The sequence below is a fragment of the Nyctibius grandis genome, chromosome 15 (assembly GCF_013368605.1).
Source record: "Nyctibius grandis isolate bNycGra1 chromosome 15, bNycGra1.pri, whole genome shotgun sequence".
Lineage (NCBI taxonomy): Eukaryota > Metazoa > Chordata > Aves > Nyctibiiformes > Nyctibiidae > Nyctibius > Nyctibius grandis.
Window position 1 is genome coordinate 2,143,065 of NC_090672.1, and position 17,345 is coordinate 2,160,409.

Here is a 17,345-nt window from a genome sequence, read left to right on the forward strand (position 1 = left end):
AACAGCCTGGGGAGTGGGGGAACCCCTGGAGCCTGGGGGTGTGGAGGCACCCGGAGCCCCCGCTGCACCCCAGCTGGGGGTAGTGTAGAGGCAACTCCGCTGTTGCCCGCCTGCTTTTGCAGAGCCCGTGTGCCACTGCTGTGTGTGTGTCCATCCCCCTTACTGGGCAGAGCTCGTGTAGGACCTGGGGACGCAGGTGGAGTCGGCCACAGCGCTGGGGGCTGCGCGATGCTCACAGGCGTTGGCAGACGGCTGCTCCCCGGCGAACAGGCGGCGATGAAGAGGGGAGGGAGCTGATCCTGGGGCTTGGGGTCTGCGCAGGAGCCCCTTGTCCTCCTGGGCTGGTCACCTTGGCCGGCACGTGCCTGCTCCAGGCGATGGGTTGAGCACCCACCTGCGCGTGTCCCTGGCAGTGAGTGAGCACCGATCCTCGCAGCCCCAGGCCCGAGCCCTGTCGCGGTTGTGTGTTGGCTCCCAGCGAGCAGCCACTGTGCGGCCAGGGTGAGGGATGCAGTGAGGAGGGAGGAGAGGGGTCTGTCTTCCCGCTGCTGGTGGTGGGGAGGGGTGAGGGGTGCCATCTCCTGGGGTTGCTCGTCACTTAACAGCCTGTCTCTTGTTGCTTCTCAGGGCAGTAAACGGCTTTGATCAAGGTCCCCCCGGCCTGGGAGCGTCCCGCACATCCTCAGCACCTGGCATGCTCCCCCTGAGCGTATGAGCCCGCGGGAGGTCGTGTTTGGACTTGTGGATGCTTTTCTCAGCCCACCAAGAGAAGAACTGCTCCCCATGCCTCCCATCGCTGCCCGCTGGAACACGACCTGCACCGTGCTGCCAGAGGAGACCCTGCGCTCACGGCCCTTCATGTCATGTTAATACAGTTCATTTTCCCCCATTGCCGTAGTGGCCGTTCTCTGGCTTGGCCCCGCACCCTGTGCCACTCCAGGCAGGGCTCTGGGGCGGGGGGGGCAGGAGTCTTGCTCATGTGGGGCCAGGCAGTCCTTGGCCCCTCGCTTTATCTCCTCTCTGACTGAGGTTTGGTATGACACAAACATTGACTGGCTTCTCGTCTTAAAGGCTCCTCCTCTCCCTCCCTGCTCCAGTGTCCTGCCAGTCCTCCCAGTACAGCTCTGATCTCTTGAAAGGGGCCCTGTGTGAGACTGGGCAAGGGCACTGGGGACATTTGCGCCTGGGAATCAGGTCCAGGTAGGTGACTGAGTTACTGCAGCTTAATAAATTACTGCAGCTTAATAAATTGCTGCCGGGCAGGCGTGCAGCAATCGCTGCTGGTGTGTGTCCACCTCCTGCCTTGCGTTGGCGCGGGCAGGGGCGGAGGAGCGCAGCCCCCAGCCCTGCCTCCAGCTGCCCATCAGCGCTGAGCTGTGCGGGTGCCAGGGCCGAAGCAATGGAGGTGAGGGGGCAGCGCGCTGGGGGTGACCATCACGGCCCAGCACACGTCAGTCACGACATCAGACGCCTCAGCGTGAGCTGGCAGGGCTGAGCGTTGCTGGAGCTCTCCCTCGGCGCTCCTCCACCCGTGGGGCAGTGATGTGGGCAGCGGCTGCAGCGCGCTCACGCTGCCCATGTGCCTGTAGCGCAGCTTCCCAGCCCGGCTGTACCCTGCCTTCATCAGTCCCACCACACACCTCCTCAACAGGGACTCTGAGAGCGTTAGGAAGCCACTAACCCAACTGGCCGCAGTGCCCATGAACCTTCCCCACCCTCCCGGCCCCGTAACCATCACACCCATGTTCTGATCTGTGTAATATAATGACTGGATTTTACAGTGTCACATACGGGCTTCTGTGAGGGTTTTGGGCCACCATGTACCTTGTGGGTCTTTCAAGCGATGTCTGTGTGCGATTTCTCTGTCGATGTGCCTCAGAGGCGGTGGATTTTTTAAATTGAACCAGCAAACCCAGCCAGGGTTTGGAAATTGTTGGTCCCAGTCTGGTCCATCCCGTTCAGTTGGCTCTGCAGCTCCAAGTTGGTTTATTTACAAGCGCTGAGGAAAAAAAACCCATTGGCCCCGCAGAAGGGAGGTGGGAAGTGCCCCCCTGGCCGTGAGGGTTTGTGTGGTCCTTCTTTCCTGTGCATCCTCTGCTGCATTTGACTGTTTACATTTGTTTTATTGTACATAGGTTTGTAAACATAATATCTTGGCCTGAGATCTTTGTACATAACTTGGGCTTTGTAGCTTTATTTATTCAAAAAAAGAAATCTCTATGGCATGTTTCGCTAGGACAGTGTACCAGACCACCGTGGTGCCACAGGGCGTGATGTGGTTTAAAACAAACACAAATGAGAGTAATATTCCAAAAATAAAGTTCTTTTAATGTGGAATCAGTGGATTTTGCAGAAACGGTGGCAGTGGCTGTACTTTGTCACGTAGTGTTTTCTGCCAAGCCCCAGGAGGGGCTCGGCTGAGGCCGGGGTTTCAAGATTTGATGTCGGGAAGAGCCCGGGGAAGCGGTGGGGGCCTCCAGCTGCAGCCGTGGGGGTTTTTGCCTCCTCGGAGAAGCTGAAAGCTGTTTCCTCTGCAGACCAGGGGGGCTGGGGCCCTTCCCCAGGGTGCTCCCCCCTTCCCATGGGCCTGCTGGGCTGGCAGGGCTGTGGCAGCCCCGTGGCCCCTCACCCAGCGCTGCCCCTGCAGCACCCTCAGCTTTGCCTGACCCCGGCTCGGTGCAGCCTCTGCCAGGCCGCCGGGCTCAGCTCCACACCGCCCTGGAGACCCAACCCTGGGGCAGCTGCTCCAGCACCTGCTGCCCACCCACAGCCGGGGGCAAGGCTCTGGTGCCAGGGGTACCTGCTCTCCTCCTCCTGTGCCGCCCCGTCCATGGACAGACACCCGGCAACACCCCGGCCCTCCTGGGAACACGCTCCCTCCGGCTCCTTCCCCACCCCGATGCAGGGGGGGGCCATGCACCCCCCCGTGACCAGCTCCCTCCTGGGGGGGCAGTGCCTTGCGGGGAGCACTGCCCCCCCAGGTCGGTCTCCCACAGAATGTCAGGGATTGGAAGTGACCTCGAAAGATCATCTAGTCCAATCCCCCTGCTGGAGCAGGATTGCCTAGACCATATCACACAGGAATGCGTCCAGGCGGGTTTTGAATGTCTCCAGAGAAGGAGACTCCACAACCTCTCTGGGCAGCCTGTGCCAGTGTTCGGTCTCCCACAGCATCCTCGCAGCTAAACTGGGGAAGTGTGGTCTGGATGATCGGGTAGTGAGGTGGATTGTGAACTGGCTGAAGGAAAGAAGCCAGAGAGTAGTGGTCAGCGGGACAGAGTCCAGTTGGAGGCCTGTGTCTAGCGGAGTTCCGCAAGGGTCGGTTCTGGGACCAGTTCTATTCAATATATTCATTAATGACTTGGATGAGGGATTAGAGTGCACTGTCAGCAAGTTCGCTGATGACACCAAACTGGGAGGAGTGGCTGACACACCGGAAGGCTGTGCTGCCATTCAGAGAGACCTGGACAGGCTGGAGAGTTGGGCGGGGAGAAATTTAATGAAATATAACAAGGGCAAGTGTAGAGTCCTGCATCTGGGCAAGAACAACCCCATGTACCAGTACAAGTTGGGGACAGAGCTGTTGGAGACCAGCGTAGGGGAAAGGGACCTGGGGGTCCTAGTGGACAACAGGATGACCATGAGCCAGCAGTGTGCCCTTGTGGCCAAGAAGGCCAATGGCATCCTGGGGTGTATTAGAAGGGGTGTGGTTAGCAGGTCGAGAGAGGTTCTCCTCCCCCTCTACTCTGCCCTGGTGAGGCCGCATCTGGAGTATTGTGTCCAGTTCTGGGCCCCTCAGTTCAAGAAGGACAGGGAACTGCTAGAGAGAGTCCAGCGCAGAGCCACGAAGATGATTAAGGGGGTGAACTTGTCCCTTATGAGGAGAGGCTGAGGGAGCTGGGTCTCTTTAGCTTAGAGAAGAGGAGACTGAGGGGTGACCTCATTAACGTTTATAAATCTGTAAAGGGCAAGTGTCATGAGGATGGAGCCAGGCTCTTCTCAGTGACATCCCTTGCCAGGACAAGGGGCAATGGGTGCAAGCTGGAACACAGAAGGTTCCACTTAAATATGAGGAAAAAACTTCTTTACGGTGAGGGTGACCGAACACTGGAACAGGCTGCCCAGAGAGGGTGTGGAGTCTCCTTCTCTGGAGACATTCAAAACGCGCCTGGACGCGTTCCTGTGTGATATGATCTAGGTAATCCTGCCCCGGCAGGGGGATTGGACTAGATGATCTTTCGAGGTCCCTTCCAATCCCTGACATTCTGTGATTCTGAGCAGGGTCACCCCCATTGCAGTCATCCCTCCTTCCCCCCTTGAACAAGCCCCGCGTAAGAGGAAGCTGTTCCTGCACAGCTCGGGCCTTCTGCAAGCTGCAGGGACAGGGCCTGCCCTGCTCTGTGCCAGCCGTGACAGGGAGGGACATCCCCAGCCCCTGCACTCCCCAGCACAAGAAGGAGCAGCAGCCACAGCACTGGAGGAAGCACTTGAGGAAAAGGTGGCCAGGACTGAGGCCACACCTGGAGTAACTGTGTGCATTTCTGGACCCCCCAGTTCAAGAAAGACCAGGAACTACTGGAGAGAGTCCAGCAGAGGGGTATGGAGATGGTGAGAGGGCTGGAGCATCTCTGCTATGAGGAGAGGCTGAGGGAGCTGGGGCTGTTCAGCTGGAGAAGAGGAGACTGAGGGGGGATCTTATCAACACTTACAAATACCTTAGGGGTGGGTGTCAAGGGGATGGGGCCAGACTCTTCTCAGTGGTGCCCAGTGACAGGACAAGGGGCAACGGGCACAAACTGAAACATGGGAAGTTCCATCTGAATATGAGGGAAAACTTTTTCACTGTGAGGGTGCCAGAGCCCTGGAACTGCCCAGGGAGGGTGGGGAGTCTCCTTCTCTGGAGATATTCAAACCCACCTGGACACAACCCTGTGCAACGTGCTCTGGGGGACCCTGCTTGGGCAGGGGTTGTGCTGGATGATCTCCAGCGGTCCCTTCTGACCCCAACCAGACTGGGATTCTGTGACTGAACAGGGTTCCAGGAGCTGGTGCCTGGGACCGGCGGGGTACCCAGCAGCCCCTCTGTGCTGGGAGGCTCCCAGAGCCCAGGCCAGGCAGCTGGAAGCAGAGGTACCACTGACAGGTCAGAGCAGCTCCCACCTGAGCCATTTCCAGCTGCCCTGTCCAGCAGAGCCCAGACAGCAGCTTCCAGCTCCCCCCTCCACCCTGCTCCATGCCCTCTATCCCCTCATCACACTTTTAACTCAGTCATGTTCCTCACTCCTCTCACCTCCCCTCCAGCTGTGTGGGTCCATCCTGGTCCCCAGTTCCTGTGCACACACAGCAAATCGCTTTCACCCAGCTGTGGAGCCGAGCGGGGATCAGCCCCAGGGCCCCTGTGCCTGCACCTTTCTGCTGGCCTCAGCCTTATCGACACTCACTACTGCCCCAGCTCTGCTCGGAGCGGCGAGGGGAGCAGGTACTGCACAACAGGACACCGAAAACAGGGAATTTAACGGCTCAGAAGACAGACCAGACCCTGTTAAAGGCAGAAATGGGGCTGTGCCTCTGCGTGAGGTTTCAGAGCTCCCCCTGTACATTGTCATTAGAAAGGCAAAGGCTCAGCCCGGCCCAGGCCATTGACGCTGTATTTAGGTCAAAATAAAAGGAAAAAAAACCAAAACCCCAAGCAAACAAAACAGTGAGAAGGGAAAAGGCAGCTTCCAGTCATATTCTCGTTTATTAAGGTCTATGCCAGCCTCAGGAGACAGCTCTTCCTGTAAGTAAACAGAGCAGGCGGCCGCATCTATAATGAATAAATTTATTGTCTTACAAAAATCATTGTCTAGAAATATGGGTATACAAGAAAACAAGATATTTGCAGTCAGATGCCTGGTGGTCAACAGCCAGTTCGATTAAAAATATCCAAACACACACAACAAAACCTTTGCGACAGATGTTAAAGCTTTTAACCAAAAAAAGGAAATCCATGTTGTCTGAGCATGTGGCAGAGGAAGTTTCCTAGTTAACACTGATTCATTGTCACTAATATCAATAATACCACTTGGACTAGAGAGGTACATGATATGAAGCACAGTCAAAATTAATACATTAAATCATTGTTATATAGGCAAATTATATATGTAACATTGTCTTAGTACTGTAGTGTCTAAGGCACTTTCTGTAATGTCAGTTTTTCAGCTATTTAAACAAAAAGAATGCTAACTACTCGCTGTAATACTGTTCAAAATTAAAAACAAACCAACAACAACAACAAAAAAGAAGGATTCACATCCACTGGCATGTTAACTCGTCGGCAGGCAACCCCCGTGGCTGAGCCCCCTCACCAGCCCCTCCCCGCCCAGCCCCGCGGCCCCGCTGCTCCCCAACGCCAGCCTGGCTGCTCAGGCACCACATGAGCCGAGGCTCACGCTGCAGCCGCTCGGCTCCATGTCCTGAAGACTAACTAACTCAGCCATAACTTAATAAATTAATTTTGCCTGCGTTGTGTGTTTATTTTCCACTGGTGTTCACATTATTCTAGCCTTAATATATACACGGATCTGTTGGGCACGGGCGTAGCAGGTCTCTACGGACGCAGCAGTACTGTACAGACGGGGAGCGGTGATGCTGTTTCGGTTTGCCTGTACTGCAGGAACACTAACTGATGAAGCAGGTGCTGAGAACACTTCAAAATGATATTGCAGGTTAAAAATGGACACTACTCATTCATCCCTACGTTTTCCCTCCAACACTTCCCCAGGCCTTTTCACAGTTCACTCGCTGATTGTGTGCTGATCACAACGAGGAGAAAAAAAAAGAAAGATACAGGTGCAGTTTGGTCTTCAATGATCCAACAGACTCAATACAGCCCAGGGCCGTGTGAGCACAGAAGAAATGGAAGGATGTTGTCTGTACAAAGCATGCATAGTCATGGCAATGGGTCTGTCCCAACCACCTACCCTCTGGGAATGAAGTTTCTGTATTGATTAAAAAAAAAAAAAAGAAAAAGTTTCATCCTTCACATGATGCTTTATAAAATGGCTTTACAATGAGTATCTGGAAAAGAGATGCACTGAACAGAGACGATCCCGTTTTGTTTACTATATATAAAAAAGCAGTTGTACCTATATCTGAAGCAGGGTACAGTATGGTGAGGCTGGAGAGCCTTAAGACATGGTTGACCTACGATAAGTAACCTTGTAGCATGCCGACGTCTCGTAAGGCAGGTTTAGGGCCACAAGGCAGGTCGGTGGTCAGGAAAGTCCTCCTCCTTCTGCCGACTGTTGTGTCAAAGGTCTCTGCATGCAAACGGTGTGGCGGGGCCCTACTCGGCGGGGGCCGGCGGCGCTTCGTTCACGTCGCTGCCTTTGCTCTCTGCGTCGTCGTCCGAGAGCTCCAGGGAGGCCCCTTCGATGTGCAGCTGGCGCCGCCCGGATCGACTCGAGGAGAAGGTGATGGGGCCCCCTCTCCTGTGAACAACGAGCACACAGCAATTGCTGACGGGTCCCGGTGCTGGCGGCTGCCCCTGACAGACCTCCCTGCTGAACCGCAGGGGAAGGTGGCAGCTCAGCTCCAGGCCACGCACGGGGCAGATTTTACCCACGGCGTTTTGAAACCCTCTCTCTGACCAAGGGGTCAACACCCTGTGTGCAAACACATTCTGGTATTCCTGTTTAGTTTGTACCATCACCTTAATTTGGCAAGTCCCAGGTAACTTAAAATACTGTCTCTGTAGAAGCACCAAGCACAGACCAAGTACTAACCAGAGTGAGTTCCCCAAAAAAATATCGACTGCTCCTTTGTTAAGCGCTGCAGGGCTCCCCTCCTGCCAGTCCTACAAGCCCACTAGTGCTCAGCTGCTCTCCCTGTTGAGATGGTTTTTGTTCTGCACCAGCCCCACCTTTGCAGACTCCCACCTGTACTTCATACAGACCTTGATCCCAAAGCCCTGCTCTCAAGGGAAGTGCTGGAACACTCCCCATGGGGTGGATCAGGAAAAAAGGGATCAGTACTGGCCACTGGAAAAGCACGACTGAGCTGTCTCCTCTGTCATGTTTACCTACGGCTGGATTGAACTGGCAACCCCAGGGAACCTGCCAATGGAAGCTCCAAAGAGCTCAGGCTCAAGAGCTGTCAGGAAGATCCCTGCAGTCTGGCAGCGTCCTTATCATCATCATCATCATCGTCAGCAGCTCCCAGCAGGCTCCGGTTTGACCCATCCCCTAACGTTAGCGGCTCTCCTGCTGCAGTGCCACAGTTGGATGCCCCCCAAGGATGTGTTATGGGGACAGTCTGTGAGCACACAGGGGCTTCGATAAACCCCTGCCCAGGGGCACCACGTACCTTAGCCTGTTTTTCAGGGTGCTGACCTCCCGGCTCAGGCCCTCGTTAGCCTCCGTGGCATCGTCCAGCTCACGCTGAAGTTTACGTCGGGAAGCATTTGCACGTGTGGCTTCCTCCTCAGCCTCCTCCAGCTGGCGTTTGAGCTGCTTCATTCTGGCATTTGCCTTTTCCATCTAAAATACAAAACCAGGTGCTCAGGATCAAACTACCCAGCTGCAACCCCCTGACTGGGGATTAGTTAACACCCTGTCATCCCCAACCACCCCAGCTGGAGATGAACCACCAGCCTCACTGCAGACTCCAGCCTGGACTCCTGGAAACATTGCAGAGCTCCTGGGTCTGGGAGACCAGGATGCATAATGGACCATCACACCAGAGCTAACACGGGGAGGTTTTGACTGCTGGGAACTACTCTAGTGGTTTAGTCATCAAGACAGATTCCCTTAGATCTTTCCATTAAAAAGCTCCCTAACAAGCCCTTTCTGCTCACAGGATGGTTTTACTTGTCTTTTTTTGAGAAACAGGCCCCAAAAGCTAAGCCCCTCCTCCTACCTGCTCCTTGTACTGGTCTGCGTGTCGACGCTCATCCTCCACCTGCATGAAGACTTCTTTCAATTTCTTCTCTGTACGACGCACCAGTTTGTTAGCAGCTGCTCTTTCCCTAAAATAACCAAAAGCCATGATTTGTCCCGGTACTGGAGGGCTGGCAACACAAGATCTGTCCTTCCTGAAAGGCTCTCGCCTCATTGTGTGATACTTGAGTCCTCTTAACAAGCCTGCCACTGTCAACAGAACCGACTCTGTGCTGGTGGCTGGCTGGGCTGCAGCTCTGAGAGCATGAAGTCTGAGCACTGGAGCAATAGGGGGGTGGTACGCAGGCTGGAAAGGGGGTAAGAAGGTGCTTCTTCACAATGAGGTTGAAGAGAGCAGCTTTAAAGTTACTGCTAACCAGTAACGTGGTCCTCCCGCAGAGCCACAGGCACAAAACGAACAGAGATGGTGATAAGACAGGAACCAGCAAAAATATTTGGAGGACTGAGATGGTAAGGACAGACAGGAAGAGCTCACTGCAGAAAGACTTCTGCAGAGCACAGGATTCACCTCAACCAGCTTAAGCTCTCACACCTAAGCTGTTCAACTTGCTTCCTCTTACCAAAGAGACCAGGTGTCTCAAGGGGATGTTCCATCTTGTCTCAAGAAACTTCTGCAGGACCTTGTGCATCCTGGGACTACCAGTCAACGTAGTCACCTGGTTAACTTCAGGAGTTAATTCAGCAGTTTCAGAGCAAATAGATTCTGAAACTTTCAACCCCAGATACTTTACAGCTGTCTTGTTAAAGTGTGTCCCCTAAGCAGCAGGTTTCCAGATAACAAACCCTAGTGTCTGTGCTGTAAGCTCACATCTCAGCCCTACAAAGACTTAAGGCCTGGAGGTTTCAGATGTTCAACTGACAGAGCAAACACAGGCAAACAGATTTTTTCCTTACTTGGCTTCCTGCTCAAGCTGTTCTTCTAGCTGCACAATCTTGGCTTCTAGAGTAGAAATTGTTGCCTTGAACTTAGACTTCACAGATCCCTCCAGCTCCTGCAGCTTGGCTTTCAGCTCTTTGTTCTGCCTCTCCAGCTGCTGCCGTGCGTTTTCACTCTTCTGGGCAGCACTCCGCTCCCCAGCAAGCTCAGAGTTAAGCGTGTCAACCTTTCAGAGGAGAAGAACAGAAGATCATTTGATGCTATTCAGAGCCTCCACTTAACTGCACACTGAAACACAAACTGCCCCAACAGAATTGCCAACAACGGATTCACCTGCAGCGTGGTCTTCCGGAACCGCTCATTGAGAAGCTCCATGTTGCTCTGCTCTTCCTCGAGCTCTTCCTCCAACTGTGCAATACGAGCTTCCAGCCGGCGCTTCTCATCCAGCAGCGCTGACCTAGAAAGGAAGTATTTGGGTCAAGACACGTTCAGATCGGATACAAAGCTACTGGCTAGTTTGCTCCTGATACTTTAGGCATTGCAAGTTGTCATGAGAAGCTGCTGTGTCAGCAATTCTCTTCATAACAAGGATTTTTATCATGAAGACAGGTCAATATCGAATCTGCAAGCAGACTACTGAGAACTACAGCTGCTGGTGCCTGAAGTTCTTCAGATGCACAATTAATGCATTTCATGACTCACTTTCCTGAAGCACTGTTTGCGATCTCGTCAGCCAGCTCATCCCTCTCTTGCTCAGCGTGACGACGGGCTCTTTCAGACGCAGCAAACTCCTGTGAAGGTCCAGGAAAAGATTCATTACAGCATTAGGAATCTCAAAACTTCTGCAAACAATTTAGCCTTCTAACGACTTCCAGGAGATGCTGTAAAGTGTGATATCCCTGAGGCCTTTTAATGGAGAAGCAGAAGCAACAGCTGTAGAGGTTAGCAGGACACATCATCTTGGTATTTCCTCCCCTAAACTACAATACGGCTACAACGGATTTACTTCTTGCTGTCCCTGAAGTGTTCCTTGCACAAAGCCAAGGAAAAAAAATCTGTGCAAGATCAGTAACATGCAAACCCTAAACAGCAGGAGAAAAACGTTCTGTCACATGCTCTAACGAACACAGTGCAAAGTGCACTAAATTCAGCAAATTTTGTAGGTTCTTACAAAGTAAGAGGAGGCCACAAAGATGCTCAGAGGGCTGGAGCCCCTCTGCTATGGAGACAGGCTGAGAGAGTTGGGGTTGTTCAGCCTGGAGAAGAGAAGGCTCCAGGGAGACCTTCTAGCACCTTCCAGTGCCTAAAGGGGCTACAGAAAAGCTGGACAGGGGTTTTTTACAAGGGCATGGAGTGACAGGACAAGGGGGAATGGTTTTAAACTGAAAGAGGGGAGATTGAGATGAGATATGAGGAAGAAATTCTTTTCTGTGAGGGTGGTGAGACCCTGGCCCAGGTTGCCCAGAGAAGCTGTGGCTGCCCCCTCCCTGGCAGTGTTCAAGGCCAGGTTGGATGGGGCTTGGAGCAACCTGGTCTGGTGGAAGATGTCCCTGCCCGTGGCAGGGGGTTGGGACTGGATGATCTTTAAGGTCCCTTCCAACCCAAACCAGTCTGTGGTTCTATGATATACAGCATGAATGCAAGCAAAGCATAGAAAATAAAAGCACAATAGCATAAAGAGCACTGAACCTCCTATCATAAAACTGTATTAAGTGGCAGAAACACCCAAGCATTTGCTATGAAGGACCATTAAAAGCACTGCAAGTGCAAGACTGACAAGTTTGAAGTCCACAAAAGAATGACGTGGAGCAGCTCTGGTAGGTCGTAGGTTATCTATTAAGGCTCAAAGAGTAAGTGTAGTGAAATCTGAGTGATTGCTTCCAACTTTGGTCTGCAGCTAATACAGGACAAAAAAAAGAGGCACTCTCTCACACAAGGCAGTTCTGCTGATGTTTGACCTTGTGGCAGACCAAGGAGATAATGGGAGATAAGTGATACGTAGCAAGAATCAGAGCTCTTACATAAATTGCCAACGAGGAGGGAACACATGCCCGTAAGAGAAAGGGACAAGGACCTAAGACGGCAGTGATAAACCTCCACAGACTTAAATGGCCCTCTGAGGTACTGGAGACACTGTCAGGGGTTTATGTATTTCCAATAATCAACTTTAGCACTGACACTGCACACAGCACCTTTCAGAGACTCTCGAACCACCCTGCAAATTTTAGTAGAGGCCTCAAATCTGTTCAAGAGTAGTTGAAGCTTTCCTGCTACCCAGGCAGAGAAATGAAGTCCAGACTACTGGAATGATTCCTACAAAGCCGTAAGAAGTTCACTAATGACCTGGGGCAGGTGGGAAGAGAAAGTTCTTCTGGCTCCCATTTCTCTGTTCAACTCACTAGATTGTTTTTCTTGCTAGAGGAAAGTGAGGATCAAAGAGTAAAAAAAGTAAAAAGCAGATTTATTGGGTTTCAGTCTCACCTCTTGGAGCTGGAGTATCTCTGCTTCAAGACCTTTGAGCTTCTTTTCACTCTCTTTGGACTGCGCAAAGATCTCGTCTCTGGACGCACGGGCTTCTTCCAGCTCCCGCTGGTAGTCTTTCATTTGAGCCTGCAGTTGGCAAGCAGGGGAAGGAAAAAGCCATGCTGCATTAGGACAATCACAAGATTTATTAGTAGCTTTGAAGCATTCTGGCCCTCAAGAGGCAAGATCCTCCTCCCAAAGTGGCTTCATTCCACTTAAATGCACTTCCAGTTCTTATTTTCATAGTAAAACTTCATTTTCTCATCTTTCCATCATTCGATTCCTAGTCAGAAATATCACGTTAAAAGACTTCACCTCATTTCTCTGGTATATTTCTGGTAGGAAAAAGCTCTAATAAAGAGCTGCTCAATTACATTTGTCATGAAACTTACGGAGATGTAAAGCCCATGGAACGACTTGTAAAAAATTTACTTAAATTGACTAAAAAACCTAAAACTTATTACAAGTATGCAAGGTACAAAACTATTCTCAGCGTAGAAGTAACACAACACACCATTTTGCACACCTGGAAGCACACGCTTATGCTTCCCTTAAGCAGTGTTAACACAGATGGAGACCTTAATCTGCACAAGTTTGACTTGAGATGCTAAAAGAGGGAGAAAGTTGGAGAAACTGCATTCAAGTTGTACCTGCATCTTTAGAATAGCACCAGTCATGAGACCACTTCTTTCAGGTGCTTGTATGAAAGTGTACAGAGATCGGGTGTGCAGACTCCAGCTGTCCTGTCCTCTTGGAACAGAGGAGTGGGTACTGCTAGGGACCAGCATTTCTTGCTTTATCAATCACTCAGGTTGGAAGAGCCCTCAGGGATCATCGAGCCCAACCATTGCCCTGACACCACCATGGCAACTAGACCATGGCACTAAGTGCCATGTTCAGGCTTTTCTTAAACCCCTCCAGAGATGGTGACTCCACCACCTCCCTGGGCAGCCCCTTCCAATGGCTAATGACCCTTGCTGAGAAGAAATGCTTCCTAATGTCCAACCTGAACCTCCCCTGGCGAAGCTTGAGGCTGTGTCCTCTTGTCCTATCACTAGTTGCCTGGGAGAAGAGGCCGACTCCCACCCCACTACAACCTCCCTTCAGGTAGTTTAACCTATGGTCCCTCTTCATTGAGGGCTCAATTCCAGAACTACCCTCATTCAGGTGAAGCAGGATTGCCAACCAACAAAGCAGACAGGGCAGAAAGGCAATTTAATTTGCCGCACGCTTTACGCTGTCTGGCCGTGGCCTCACACTCCTGCAGCTCTGGGCCACGGCACTGAAAAATTTTGGCAAAACTGAACTGTACCAAATGTTGAATATTTTTCTGAGAATAGGAAAGAAATCCTTGACACAAGGACTGTTTTTTTCTTGCCAAACTAAAAAGAATGGGCATTTTGGAGCTTTTTAAAAGCAAATAAAAGTTACTCCTCCTTTTTCTCTGGAGCGTTTTTAGCTAAAAACACCTCTAAAAGTTCAACAACTTGAGGAAGCAGCAGTCAGCAAGAGCTGAGCTCAAATCAGTAAATTCAAAGCTACAAACAACCATAAATCTTAAAAATGCAGCCTAGGAAGCAATACTCAGTAAATCCTTATGCAGAGTGTTGAAATAAAGAGAAAGATGACTACTGAATAGAAGTACGTGGGGGACAACCTTAACTCCTTACCGACAGGAGGGTGAGAGGAGTTTTGAGCAGGTGAGAAGTTTAGGCCAGATATTCTATGACATTTGTCAGCATGGCTGAGTTTGATGCTCCTTTTGCCTTCAAGCTACAACTGTATTTAATGGAAAGCAACCCCCTTGACAGACTGTCACCAGGAGGGAAAGCAGCTCAGCTGATCAGCTGTGCCTACCTGGAGCTTCCGGAGCTGTTTGATCGCTTCATCTCGAGCCTTGTTTGCTGCTTCTATCTGACCTTCCAGGTCTTTCAGATCCATCTCCATTTTCTTCTTGGCTGCCACAGCAAGAGCCCTCTGTTTGCGTTCATCCTCCAGTTCTGCCTCCAGCTCTCGCACCTGTGAAATCGAGGTGTGTGACAGGCTCAGCTCCAGGAACGAAGCAAACACAAAATCCCAACACAACGGCCTTTGCAGAGCAGAATTAGCGTTACTCAGTTGGAAAAGACTGCAGGATGCAAGTTACAAGGGAAGACACTGCAGATGGCAAAAACAAACCCACAAATTGGAAGCAGAGATCTCCGAACTGACAAAAAGGAAAACAAAGACAATAACTCAGCATCTGAAGCATTTGCATTTCATCTGTTCAGCTACTCGGTGATCAGCTTCTTGCCCAGAACATCTATCCACATGTAGGTATCACTCTAGGGCAGATGTCACGAATTCTGATTGAACCACTAAGAGGGAAGTAAGAAGCAGAATCACCTCTTTTTCAACAACAAAAAATTGAAATAATTCCTTTGGAAATAGCTGTGCTCCTAGCATTTATACACCAACAACTTTTTTTCAAAACAAAACAGAAAAGTCTCTAAGCAGCAAACCAAGAAGAACTAAGCCAAACTTATGCAAAAATAAAACTGAGCTAGAAATGCCACAGTCTACCAACATGAAAGAATATATTTTGTTTTGAAGGAAGCCTCTCTCCTCATGCTAGCTCAAGAGCTCTTGTCCAGTGCAAGGTAATAGCAATTTCGTATTGCAGTGAACTTCAAAAGCCCTCCAGGCCATGTTTATTTCTAAGAGATCATGTATTGGTCATTCTCAGCAATTGTACATTTTTGTTTTCTTGTGATAAATCTTGAAATATTGAGTGTTGCATGTTGAGGACAATCAACATGTTGGAGGACAATCAATAGCAGACTGACACTAACAGTTGACAGTGGCCAGCCCTCAACAAAACCTATTCTTTTGTTTGTAAAGATCAGTGCCTGGGATTTCTATAGGATGGGATCTTGAGGCAAAGAGTTTTATTTTTCTTGTAGCAAATTACCACTGACGCCACAGAGCTTCGGCAAAAGATCCTCACACCCTTCCCACTATGAAGTACAGTAAAATAGACATACTTGTTTAACCAGCATCCTCTTCTTCTCTTCATTCTGTTCATCTCTGGCTTGCAGATCTCTCTCAAACTGGGCTTTCATAGCTTGCATGTTCACCTCCAAACGAAGTTTAGCATCTTCTGTGGCCTGCAGTTCATCTTCCAGTTCCTCAAGCTGAGTCCTCATCTCTTCAACCTGTTGCTCTAAAGTTCTCTTTGATTTCTCCAGTTCATGGACCTAAGCCACAAACATTAATCAGACCCTCTCCTTCAGGTATCTCAACATCAGCAGTTATTAACAGCAAAATAAGACACTATGAACTCAGTACACTACATTTTGTGATGCCCTGAATTAGACAATGAATCAGAACAGGCAGAGCAGCATCTCTAAGTCTGTATTAGAGAACCCAGCAAACATCTGTGCAGATGATTGGAGAGATGAGCTGTGCAATGTCACAGAGCAAAAGCAGTAGCGAGACGCTCTTAAGCCTAGCTCAGGTGCCATCAGTCGTTTGGCCGGCAACTTCAGCTCTCTGTGTCTTCACATCTTTTGAAGAGGCCTGATGTTAATAAAGACCACTCCCTTTTTCTGAGCATTAATTCCTCCAGAATTTTGGGTTATAAATCAGCTTCAATAAGTTCTGGTTTTGTGGCAAATATACGTCTCCAGACAGGGAGTTTTCCTGTATATAACAAAACAGGGTGTTGAAACATACTTACATTTTTGCCCACATCATCTTTAGAGCTCATCAAGTCTTCCATATCTGCACGTAACTGTTTGTTCTGTCTTTCAAATTCTTCCTTAGCTTCCAGGGCTTCTTCCAAAGCCCGAGCCAGAGACAGTGCTTTGGTTTCCTTCTCCCTTGCTTCTGCTTCAGCACGATCTCTTTCCTCTGCATATCTGGCAGAAATGTTCTTTTCTTCTGCCAGCATCTGAACATAAGAAATAATTAATCCATCTCATAAGTTCTATAATCAGGTCCTTCCTGTCTCAGGTGTTTTAGTCAATGAAGTGGTTAATTCTCTAAGGTTAATTGGCTTTTAGATGCTGTCTAGTCTCAATCTTGATCAAAGTGCTAGTAAGAAAACAGCTACAGCTACTCTGAGATGAGGTGAGGAAAGCAAGCTACTAATCAAGATTAAATAAGCTTTATATTATTTTCATCTTTCAGTCTTCACATTCTTTCTTAGTCTGTCTTGAGGGATTAGAATAATACTCTAAGTTTTTGTTCCAATATAATTTCCTTTTTGTATATAAAGAGCTTATTACTTGATCTAATAAGACTCAAAGCTGGCATTTATCTCACTGAAATTATAAGCGACAAGTTACTCTTAACAAAGGCCAAGCTGCTCACAAAAGGTTTATCGATAACCACAGTACTCGTCAGACCCTTTTTTTATACGAGGCTCATTTATGCAGTAACAATATAAACAAGATGCCATTTAACAATCATAGAAAGCAGCAAGATGACAGGAAACTAGACTACCTGATCAAACTTCTTCTGCTTTTTCTCCAGGTTAGAAACAATCTGGCGCTGATGATCTAGATCTACCATCAAGTCATCCAGCTCTTGCTGCAGGCGATTCTTTGTCTTTTCCAGTTTGTCATAAGCCATTGCCTTCTCCTCTAGGCGCTGGCTTAGGGACTCCATGTCCTTCAATAATTTCTTCTTATTTTCCTCCAAGCCTTCAATGGTTCCCAAGTCATCATCTACCTTTTTCTTGGCATCAGCCAACTGAAATTTAATAAAAGAAAATAATGTTCCTTAGTGCATCACAAGAAGGAAAGATGGGCATCAGGTCCAAAACACAAAACCAGAAATAGACGTTATTGCTAGCTAAAGTAACACAAAAAGTGTGAGCTAGCAGCATACTAAGTAGGGGAAGTGCTGCCCGTTGCAGTTGTACTAGTCATTATTGCAATGGCGAAAGACCGCAGGAAATTTTATTCCAAAATCTGCTCTAGAATGTGTGCAAATTACACGACGTTTTTCCAAGAGGTTTGGGA

General features: G+C 49.8%; 2 protein-coding genes across 6 annotated transcripts in view; one reads left to right on the forward strand and one right to left on the reverse strand.

Moving 5' to 3' along the window:
- NDEL1 (nudE neurodevelopment protein 1 like 1) overlaps window positions 1-2,356 on the forward strand; it is a 31,401-nt gene extending 29,045 nt beyond the window's left edge. For 3 of the 4 annotated variants that reach the window (XM_068413464.1, XM_068413465.1, XM_068413463.1), the window contains one exon: window positions 628-2,356. In XM_068413464.1, the coding sequence (XP_068269565.1) occupies window positions 628-715 (88 nt within the window). In that variant the 3' untranslated portion in view covers window positions 716-2,356. The remainder of the gene's footprint in view (window positions 1-627) is intronic. The other variant, XM_068413466.1, reaches the window with a different exon arrangement.
- A 4,015-nt stretch (window positions 2,357-6,371) lies between these two features.
- Window positions 6,372-17,345, reverse strand: part of MYH10 (myosin heavy chain 10) — a 107,157-nt gene continuing 96,183 nt past the window's right edge. For both annotated transcript variants that reach the window (XM_068413506.1, XM_068413507.1), the window contains 11 exons: window positions 16,825-17,073; window positions 16,058-16,270; window positions 15,363-15,575; window positions 14,197-14,358; window positions 12,298-12,426; window positions 10,519-10,607; window positions 10,150-10,273; window positions 9,834-10,042; window positions 8,899-9,007; window positions 8,347-8,519; window positions 6,372-7,472 (listed from right to left, as the gene is read on the reverse strand). In XM_068413506.1, coding sequence (XP_068269607.1) covers window positions 7,328-7,472; window positions 8,347-8,519; window positions 8,899-9,007; window positions 9,834-10,042; window positions 10,150-10,273; window positions 10,519-10,607; window positions 12,298-12,426; window positions 14,197-14,358; window positions 15,363-15,575; window positions 16,058-16,270; window positions 16,825-17,073 — 1,815 coding nt within the window. In that variant the 3' untranslated portion in view covers window positions 6,372-7,327. The remainder of the gene's footprint in view (window positions 7,473-8,346; window positions 8,520-8,898; window positions 9,008-9,833; window positions 10,043-10,149; window positions 10,274-10,518; window positions 10,608-12,297; window positions 12,427-14,196; window positions 14,359-15,362; window positions 15,576-16,057; window positions 16,271-16,824; window positions 17,074-17,345) is intronic.